At 41.6% G+C, this 11,144-nt stretch overlaps 1 protein-coding gene across 1 annotated transcript; it reads right to left on the bottom strand.

Annotated features, from left to right (window-relative positions):
- Positions 1-5,290: 5,290 nt before the first annotated feature.
- LOC139708645 (uncharacterized protein F54H12.2-like) lies at positions 5,291-6,622 on the bottom strand. Its single transcript, XM_071620583.1, has one exon. The coding sequence runs from the start codon at positions 6,620-6,622 to the stop codon at positions 5,291-5,293; it is 1,332 nt and encodes a 443-aa protein (XP_071476684.1).
- Positions 6,623-11,144: the final 4,522 nt, after the last annotated feature.

Here is an 11,144-nt window from a genome sequence, read left to right as displayed (position 1 = left end):
TCTAAACGACGACATGGTAGAAATTCATTTCAATCAAGCCGAAGGCTTCGTGGACCACAACGTCAACACAAATATCATAATAGCCAGTTTCACGACGGCATTGGCGCGACTGAAATTGTATTCTGTCTTGCAGAGGCTGAACGATAGGGTCTTGTATTACGACACTGATAGTGTAGTCTTTAGAACAGACCCAACAGTACAACATCACGACCCCAAAACCGGCGATTTCGTTGGTGACTTGACGGATGAACTTGGTGAAGGCGAGTTCATTCAAACCTGGCTTTGCGGTGGTCCTAAGAACTATAGTTATCGCACCAACAAAGGCAACACCGTGTGTAAGGTGCGTGGATTTACCTTGAACGAGGCAAACTCCCTCGTTATAAACCATGACTCTATGCGCGAATTGATACAAGGTGAACCGGGATGTCTGAAGACTATTGTGGAAAATAGAATTCTCAGAGACGTAAAAAGCAAGTCCGTGTACACTTCCGAGAGAAAAAAAGACTACAGGGTAGTCTTCACGAAACGAGTTAGATTACCAGGTGGCACGACACTGCCTTATGGACACGCGGACATTCCTCGCTTATAAAGACCTCAATGTGTCTAATTGCCAATCATTCGCTGTTTATACATTGTCGCAGAAGGTGGTACTTTCTCATCAGCTCTGTACCTACCGCTGGCATTGTCGTTGCTAGGAAATCATGGATAAGTCGCGCGCATCATATATGTCCACAGTGCTCAGAAATGTACTGAAAAGTACCAATGCTGGTACAAATGTATTTTGTTTGGCGCTTTTTGTATTTCTCTTCTTTCTATTGTTTTATCTCGAGTCTTTGCTCACTAGAGATGCCCATTTGTCAAATGGAACGGATGGGTTTGATTTTTCCTTAAATAAAACTGACGTTATCCCCGATGTCAGTTCTTTCGCGGGCGCTTGATTGCAGCGCATTATACCGTTATGTTGCTCTTGAATATACCGCGTAGTTTTAACAGTTTGCTTCATATCGTCGTCTTATTCTTTTAAGAAACTTAACTGAACCCACATCTCACGTATGATAGAGTATTCCGTTCACTTACTTCGTTTGACATTTGCTCTAATTTCATTTACAGAACTTAATATCTTATTGTGTTATTCATATAGTTATATTTGTACTATTTGATGCCGTTAATTACAATGGATGCCCGACTCAAACATAGTTTTTCATGTATGGTGGTCGGACCGAGTTTTTCAGGGAAAACCGAATTCGTGAAAAGATTACTGAAAAATGCCTCGGAAATGATCGATCAACCTCCTCGCAAAATTATATGGTTTTACGGGGAGTATCAACCGTGTTACGCGACAATGACACGATCCTTTCCGAATATTGAATTTCATGAAAATTTACCAGCAGATTTCAATGATTTGACCGACCCCTCCCGACCAGTGTTATTTGTCATCGATGATTTAATGGATGTGGCTGGTGATGACAAGAGAGTAGCCGCCTTGTTTACTAAAGGTTGTCATCATAGAAACGCGAGCGTTATTTATATCACTCAAAATCTCTTTCATCGTGGAAAGGAGTCTAGGACTATTTCATTAAACACGCAGTACTACGCTTTATTCAAAAATTGTAGAGACAAACAACAAATTGCTTGTTTAGCTAAACAGATGTATCCCTCGAAAACAAAGTTTTTTCAAGAGGCATTTATGGACGCCACAGCCGATAAATGGGGTTATTTATTCGTAGACCTTAAACCAGACACGCCGGAAGAATTTCGTCTCAGAACGAAAATATTTCCCGGTGAAGTTCAATATGTATATGTTCCTAAGATATAAATTGTCGCGTTCGTGTATTAAGTCATTTATTAGTTAAAAATGTCGCGCCGAGTGAAGACCCACGCAGTCCTGCTCAAGACCCTCGCACACTGCTCTCCTGATCAACGGAAACTTCTCATCAAGACAGCTAACAAGAACTTCATTGACGCCATCTGTGAATGTGTTTTGAACGTGATCTGCGGTAATGTCAAGCTGTCGCAATCCCACAAGAAAACTTTGACTAAGCACAAGCGAAAACTCCGTAAATTAGCGGATCGTCGTACATCTCTGGCAGAGAGAAAACGAATCTTAAACCAACGCGGAGGATTCATTGGTCTCATTGCCAGGTTGATCACGCCTGTACTCGGAACTCTCGCTTCTAACCTCTTTGCATCGCCAAAGTAGACGCTGTATAGAGGTACCGCGTTGATAATGGAGAATGCGCGCAAGATGGTGCTTGTGCCACAAACTATGCTTCATTCTCTCAAAAGTCAATCTTCATCACCTACAGAGCAGCGAATCAACGAATTGGACGATCAGATTCGTTCGGTGTTGGACAGGCCCGATCTACCAGAGTATGACAAGGCGTTGTTGTATTCGCAATACTTACAGCGGTTTTTGAAAGCGACGGACAACGTTAAGAAGCCATTGTCTATTGAAGTCGTTAGCGACAGCTCAAGAGACAATGACAGCACGCATCTAGTAACTCATGGACAGAGGGTCGCGCCAAAATCTGAGGACGCAGTGGAGCGTGACATCTTGCAGCACGTGCCTAAGAATTTTGTGAAAAGAGCTTCGCAGTTGCTGGAAAAGATGAAAAGGTGCGACGATGTGGGATGGACGGACAAAGGGGAGCTGATTGTGAGCGGGGAAAGTGTGCCTGGCAGTAACATTTGCGACTTAATGTACGACATTTTCAGAGAGCGAAGTGGTTATATTCCTACTGGTAGTGAACATTTTATTCGTGCGCTGGCTCGTTTGAACATTCCAGAGACTGCGTTGACCAATCTCAGCCGACGTGACCAACTTCAACGTGTTAAGAGGGGGAAAGATTTGGAGACCCCGATTCATCGTCGTTTAGATTCTCCAGACCCCAAAATGTACACAACCCCTACTACAACTAAAAGTTATACACGTACAAGGCGTACAAGAGCTAGTGATGCTAATGGTTCTCAAACCCCAAAGTGGCAATCTTTTTAAAATACGGCTTAAACGGTATGACCACAATCCTCGTTAACCCGAGCTGTTCTCGTTAATTCGTGTAATGATTTTATTGTATGTTAATTTACTACTCTTATATTTCAAACAGTTATGTACAATTTTAAATAGTAGCCCTTACCATTATGATCTGCGTGTTGATCTAGGTGGGTGTTGAAGTACGCCATCGATGTTGCGTATGGGGTGATATGAAAGTGTGTACACAAGCATTTACATACTTAATATGTATCATTATATTTTACGAACGATGATTTTTTGATTGTATTAACGTTAACATCGTTACATATCCCCAACCAATTATTTCATCAGGTGACCCGCAATGTGTATATAAGATTGTACGGTCTATGTTCAGATGTGAAGGAGTGTATACATACATAATATTCTGTTTGAATGTATTTGAAATTTTGATGCTAGCTGTTCTTTTGAATTTGTCCGCATGATATAGCGATTGACTATACTATCTTAACGTTTCTCCACTTCAACATTTCATCGTCTGAACATTTCGACTAGTTGCTATGTAAATATTGTAAATATAAGTTCGTGTGACGTTTGATTTTATCTGTGGTGTTTACCGAATGTGTCATACATTTTATCTCCTGGCGTAGTTGTACATAATATGTCTTACTTCATGAAACGATGTAAATAGTCAAATCCTGCCTGGTTTATGCATTATTACATTCAGTGGTGAAAGTAGTTGTTTTTATTATTATTCGTAGTTAATTCCATAAAGACCGTCATATTGTACATATATCCACCACTTCGACGTTTCGTCGATTCGTCATTTTGTCATTTCGTCATTTCGTCATTTCGTCATTTCGTCATTTCGTCATTTCGTCATTTCGTCATTTCGTCATTTCGTCATTTCGCTGTTTTAAATCTGTGCATGTAACGCATGCAAATTTCTTTTTTTTTAATGTCTGTTTACCTAGAATTAATAACTTTGACGAAACGGAAATACACTGTAAAATGTCTCACGCAGATTCTGCAGATTGATGACTACATCACCTCAATGGTTTATAAGTTGTTAATTATTCTTTCATCACCATGTATGATTTAAGCCATGCTTGAACATCGAAACATAATTGAATAATGTATTGTATTTTTTATATGAGGAATAGTTCTCTACGTATCCAGTGGAAATGTATATAGTTTGTTCGTTGCACGGTGTAATGATTTTTTTCTCACAATCACAAAACGTAGAAGGAAGCAAAGAAAAACAAGTACAACAAGGAGTAATTTATTTACATATTCATAGTCTGTTGTTTTATTGGAGAAAATAAAACGGGTACCACGTACAATATTCTTACGATACAAAACGCACTCGTTACATCTTATTTTTGTTTTGTCCTGTGTGATATGTGTTATACAGCGTGACTGAGGAAAAGAGAAGCGAGAAAGAAAACGAAGAGCGAAAGAGAAAATGAGACATATACTCGTAACGAAAATAACAAAGTGTGTATTACTATGAAGAACGAAACCCAGCCCAAGTTTAATCTAATATATATATATATATATATATATATATATATAATAAAAGAGAGAGAGAGTGAGGGAGTGAGAGAGAGAGAGAGAGTGAGAGAAAAAAGGTAATAGTACAGGCTTGCACATACGATATATACAAATTACTACTAAGTTAAATACTGTTAGATATCTAGCAATCCACATCAAGAGAGAAGTTTACACTACGTTATACACGCTATTACAATATCTTCTTACAAACTATCGAAGCTACGTGCGATTTGTAATAGAGTAAAAGATGTATCATGAACACGATGGGAAACATCAGAACGTCGATTAAACCAATCATTCACTCTCTTATCATTTCTCGTATAATCCTTGCCAAACACATTTAATACACTTCGAGTTGTTTGACCCCCTACTCGTTTCGTCACGTAATAGATACAATATTGTCCGCAAACTGTGGATACAGTTCCTTGTAGCCGTTTGGAATTAGAGGACCATGCCGAGGCATTATTGTCCAAAAACTTTACAAAGTCAAGACTGTAAGTTAAGGGTTCATATCCGTAAGAGTCAAAGAATTCGCCTTTTCCGTTGCAAAAGTAGAAAGCCACCCAGTGTGTTCCTGGTTTATCGCTAGGATCGGTATTCGCGATGAAGCATTGCTTCGCCCCACTAATTGATCGCGGTAGACAATTTGACGCATATACTCCTTTGAAATAGGGCTTGACAATAGGATCGTTCTCTAAGAAACGTTGAATCTGCGATGTATCCATAGTCGATTAGAATATTTCGGCAGTCGGTTGTCCGGAAGAGGTTTTATTGGTAATCGTAGATGATGTTTCTGCTTTTATCAATCTGAATCAGTCCTTGTCCTTCCGAGTAGACGATACAGTTGACGGTGTTTGGAATGGCCACGTCGAATTGTAGCTCTAAGCGCAGATTTCCTTGCTTGATGAGATTCAAGTGACATCCGTCAGATAGGTCGGGCGTAAGGTCGAATGCAAAAAGGGTATAACCTTCGCAGTATTCTTCTCGATTGATGTTAATTCCCTTGTCTACAAACAGTCGGTTGGTTCCCATGAATAGTGAATTGTAAGCGTGAATGTAACTTTGTCCAGCTCCCGCTGCAAAGCTAGGACGTAATGGTCTCATCGGCACCGTTTCTCCGTCAATAGTGAGGGAGATGAAGTTGAGGCGTAAATGTTTAAAGTTGAAGGGGTTCTTGCCAAAAGTACCGTTAAAGGCGTCTGTGTCAACGAATCCTACGACCACCCGATTTGGTAACTGTCCGTGAAATAGATTGTCTTTATTAATCGACATGCTTCCTGCAGGAATGGAAAAGGACTTCACGTCTACTTTGTTGACGGGGTATTTCGCGGTTGTCTTCTCCAAGGCCTTGGCGTGGTTTAACATGATGGTAGGACTGGTCTTTACTCTGCGAACGTAGAGGGCAGCAGATTCTATTTTAATTTTATATCGGGCATTCTCCGTCGAAGACAGAAGGCAAAATGCGTCTTTGCTACGATTTAACTTGATTTTCAAATCAACCCCCGGGAGTAACAGTCTTTCTTGAAAAAAAATGTCGGCGTAAATCGGACCAAGTAGAGAAAGTAATTTACTCTCGACGATGAATCCATGTCTTTTCGCCAGACCGGGATTAGCTTCTGCAGAGCTTGCCAGCGGGTTAACGGCATCCATTTTCCCCGCTTTGTCCTTGTAATATAGTTGTTGAGTGAGTTGAGACTCTTTGGTCTCTCCTCCATAGTGCAGCAGAGATTCGATGTACGCTCTGTAAGGGTATGTATTCGACGGCTGAGACACTAGTTTTTCATTGAGCATGATATCAACTTGTGCAAAGAGAGATGGGAGAAACAGGTTTACGGGACCAACTGGGGCATCAGCTGGTAAAGCCGTGTTATCATTGTTCGTAACTTTGACTGTCACTTGAAGCATGGTCTGAGAGAGGTCCAAGTATTCTTCCGACGTGCCGAACACGTTGAATTCAATGGGCCCTTCATCGGTGATGCTGCTAACGGGGTGATATTCTACCCATGGTCCTTTGACGATGCTCATTTGAGTGTGTGGTACCGTGAACAAATCCAATTCGGACTTGCAGCAGACATCGCTCTTGTCGTGTAGAAGCGCCATGTTCAGCAAAGACAGCAAGGAGTGTATGAGACTGGTAAACGAATAGTCCGAATTAATCGAAGATGTCGCGCAAGCGAGCTCTTTTCGCTGGAGAATTTCGAGACCGAATGATACGCTTCCTTCCTCGCCTCCTTCTTTTAACTCTTCCTACAACTACTAATCGCGCTCCTCCAGTCTGATTCCCAATTTTTTTCTTTACTGCTCGAACAGTCTTTGAGGCCAGGTGTTTTCCCGCCCGAGCCACATTTTTTCTAGTTGCGCTTTTAAAAGATTGTCCGTTGATGGTGTCCTGAACAATGTTCATGCCTGTATGCATAGCTTCTTTTCCCAAAGCAACAGCCCCTCTTTTTAAGAGAGGAGTTGCGACTTTGAAGAGCCCCTTCACCAGACTACCCAGCCCGTGTCCTCTCTGCATGGATGCCCCGCGGAAGACGGGTAATCCCGAGCCATATTGGTCGTGAAAAATCCTTGCCGGTGCGCGAAATACCACCATAGTTAGACGTATCGCTGTGTAAATTTAGCGTCCAGCTAGTTCGTAGAGCGCTCTCTAAAGTGTAACTTCACGATCACTTTCCCGCGTTCAAATGGTACCACTTCACCCGATTCGGTTGTTAATATAATCTCTATCGTTTCAAAATTGTAAAGCTTAAGAGGGACGTAATGCGGAGTGATATAGGTATTGACGATATTATCGCGATCCTTGTCCGGAATGACTGCTATCGTCCTCAGTAAAGGTACAGCAGCGTCACCTACGTGTTGAAACTGAACGATATCAGAATAGACATAAAATGTATGAAATTTCATGTGTACATCCATTGGCATGGGACTCAGTGTTGATTCCGTGAGATGGCATTCCCCTTCAAACCCGAGCATCATAGCCAAACCACAGGGAATGAGGAGCGCCGTATTTCCTTCTAATCGGATGAAACATTTTCGTTGGGTCCTCTTGTAATAAAATGTGATGCTTTTACGTAATTTTCTCCGGAACTGTTCGTTGATCGAGTCAATGAGTTCCTCTCCAGAATTATAATATCCCGCAGGAATCTCAATTTTTTTCATCAATGGAACAGCGTCGTCCTCTACTTCATTATCGTAAATAGTGAGGGTGTTGTTATCATGTCGTACATTATACCACGTGCACTGAAATTGAACTTCTGCCAACCCCACCTCGTAATCTTCGTTGAGTGAGAGAGGTGCGTGAAGCCGCGTCGTAAACTGACACGTTTTGTTATTTGGATAGTACGACATGGAACTATTACTGGGCAGCGTCACGTAAAATTGAGAAGCCATGTTCGATCAGCCTCTTCTCCTTTGTTCAAAGCGAAGAATGATAACGAGAGTAACGTGAATCGTGTTTTTAACGCGGAGTTAAGTGTCGAACCCAACTATCAAATTCTTTGCCATACCCTGACCAACGAACTAGGTATTCTTTCTGCCCATTGCGCATGCGCGTGCGTAAAACCTTGTCCACGTTGTAAGTAGTCTCCTTGTCTTTCGAAACTCTTATCAATTCCCTTTCATAGAACGTACCCTTCACTCGTTCCCCGTTGTAATCCTTTATTCTGTAGACAGGTACCCTCCTATTGACGCGGGAGCTGATTGTAAAGACCTCCCTCGAAAAATTTGCTTCGTAACCCTTTTCGAACTTTAGTTTGCTTTTACTAATACGAACTTGATCTCCGATTTCATACTTGAATCGTGGAGCTGTACGCTTCTTCCCTCGCATTGCCCTACCGTAGAGACTTTTTATGGCATGCTTTTGATTCTCAATATTCACGTCTTTTGGTTTCATGCCAATACTAGAATGAATGGTGTTGTTATAGCCTTTGACCAAATCTTTTATTACACCGAGATACCTGTAAGTGTTTTTGAATGTGAAGAAGCGCCACATTTTTGTTCGCAGCGTTCTATTGAATCGTTCAGCAACGCTGGCTTTGGTTTCATTTTCTGTTGTGTAGAAGTGAATGCCTTCTTTCTCGAGATATTTCTGAAAATGTCTGTTTGTGAATTCCGAACCTTTGTCTGTATGTAGCATTACAGGCACTCGGCCCTCTTTCAAGATGCTTTCGAATGCCCCGACAATGTCTTTTGATTTTTTGTTTTTTAAAGGAACCACCCAAGCATATTTCGACAGTACATCTATACACGTCAGTAAGTAGCGATAACCATTATTAAACCTTTTCAAATTTTGAACATCTACAAGATCAGCCTCCCAGATTTCGTCGATTCCTCTCACTTTCACAACATTTCTCTTAAATGTCTTTCTCGCCGGTGCGTGCATTGTATACGCATCTTGTTTCGTTAACCAGTCTCTGACACCCTGCAAGCTCGCTTTTTCAGTTTCCACCTCTCTCACCGCATTCCACAACTTACTGACACCACCGAAACTAGCTGGATGTTGAGGATCGTAATAGATTTCCTCTAACGCTCTCTCAAATGAATTAGACATTATTCGTCTCAGCAACCACACACTGCAGAAGCAAACATCAGAAATGGCATTCCTTTCACGTTGCAATGACATAAAAGGCATCAATGATAGACAAGGTAACGAGTAAAAAAAATCATTTGAAAATGAAACGCATCATTTATTGTACACGCATACACACAGTGCAGCGAATTTCGTTGCTTGAATCAATTCACATTCTATTAACATCTACATTCAATACATTATACAACATATACAGACAAAAATGTAAAACGTATCGCGACATTAGTCCAACAGTCATTTTCGGAGCGTGTTCCGACCAGCGCACTTTGTAGCGTTTGAGTCCTTCCACGAATTGCGCGCGAAATTCCTCTTTCCGCTCGTCCGGTATGCAGGCATATTGGTAGATGCTGACAAAATAGCATAGAGCCATCAGCGAACGTTTGTACTTGTTGGGATGATTGGGGTTCTCTATACAATTTTTGAGCAGGGCCTCTATACAATCGTCGAACCTCTCATTGCCTCGAAGCTTGATTCGTCGCACACGGGAAAATTGTTCCTCGCTTGCAATTGTCCGACATGCGCGTAAGATTGTCTCGGTGTCTACGGCGTGAAAGTCGGAAGGAAATGTGTCCTTTATCACCGTTAATAGCAGTCGTTCGTCTAAAGCACGTTCCACTGAGGGTCCGTCAAGACAATGTCGGGCAGGCCGGTCTCGAGCCCCAAGGCCCTGTAGACCACTCTCACAGCGGCCTCTATCCCCTCCACGTGTCTCCCTATGTTGACTCTTCTTTGTTCCAGCTGCTGTTGAGTCTCTCCCCTCAGAATAAATTTGATGTACTCCAGGAAAAAACCGCACTCGACGAGATCTGGTCTCATCCAGAGCACCCTGCCAACGTAAGGGTACACTCTCTCCACAGTCATTGGGTCCAAATGATGAACCGCCTGGAACACTTTGCGCTGTGGATCTTCGGGAGTACCGTCTATTGGAGAATCTGGCACGTTTTGCACCCGTTTCAAGACTTCGATGAGAGTTAGATACTCCGTCAACATCAGCAAGTCCACCTTCTCCACCGTCCTCTGCATTTCGGGACACCAGGTGTTGGCGATATTCGGCTGAGACATTCTGTAACATGTGATGCTCTCGGAAGGTTTCAAATTGAAATGTGTCCCTCTCGCATGTTCTTCGAGTTTTTATTCTTTTGCTTTGCAAAGGACGCCTCCATCTCTTTGAATATGTATGAGGCATCTATTGTTTTATGCAGGACGAGTCCGAACCCGTCACTGGCTCCAGGTCCAGTTTATGTATTTCTTTATTTAAAAATTCTTTTGTCTTCGCTCGCGTACAAGCGTGGGTCAGAGGACAAGTCCGAACTTATCGTGAACTTGAGGTCCAGTCTTATGTATTTCTTTGTTTTTCTAGTCTTTTGTCTTTGAGTGTGCGAGCGTCGGTCTGAGGACAAGTCCGAACTTATCGTGAACTTGAGGTCCAGTCTTATGTATTTCTTTGTTTTTCCAGTCTTTTGTCTTTAAGTCCCCGAGCGTTGGTCAGTGGACACGCCCTGACTTTTGTCTTCGATTGCGCAAGCATTGCGCAAGCGTCGGTCAGAGGACACGCCCCCATTTTTATGTATTTCTTTGTTTTTTAAAGTTCTTTTGTTTTCGATCGGGCGAGCGTCGGTCAGAGGACAGGTCCGAACTTGTCGGAGTGACGTCATCAAATCAAACAAATGTCATGCATACGATTGCAATCGTCATTATGACCATTTCGACCATTGCCTTCGAAAATATCTCTCGATGTGAGAACAAAAGAATATGATGAAACAATGACGCGGATTCTTAAAACAATAGCATATTTTTCATAATTCATTCTTCATATTTCATATCGATCCATAAATATTCATATTTCATAATCATCATTCATCGTTCATATCTATAATTCATATCTCATGAATATTCATCTTTCATTTTTCATATTTCATACATTCTTTTGTTCTTTCCTATTTCTATTGTTATGCAAATATCCATAATTCATATCTATTATCATAATTCATCGATTTATCATAATTCATATCGTAATCCATCTTTTTATCATAA

This window comes from Diadema antillarum, unplaced genomic scaffold, assembly GCF_040938485.1.
Source record: "Diadema antillarum isolate AM-2024a unplaced genomic scaffold, OU_Dant_1.0 seq00001363_RagTag, whole genome shotgun sequence".
NCBI classification, from domain to species: domain Eukaryota; kingdom Metazoa; phylum Echinodermata; class Echinoidea; order Diadematoida; family Diadematidae; genus Diadema; species Diadema antillarum.
This window is presented reverse-complemented; position numbering and strand designations above follow the sequence as displayed.

Bases quoted from the DNA above. Each gene is read 5' to 3' on its own strand.
- LOC139708645 (XM_071620583.1), bottom strand. From the start codon at position 6,622: ATGGCGCTTCTACACGACAAGAGCGATGTCTGCTGCAAGTCCGAATTG.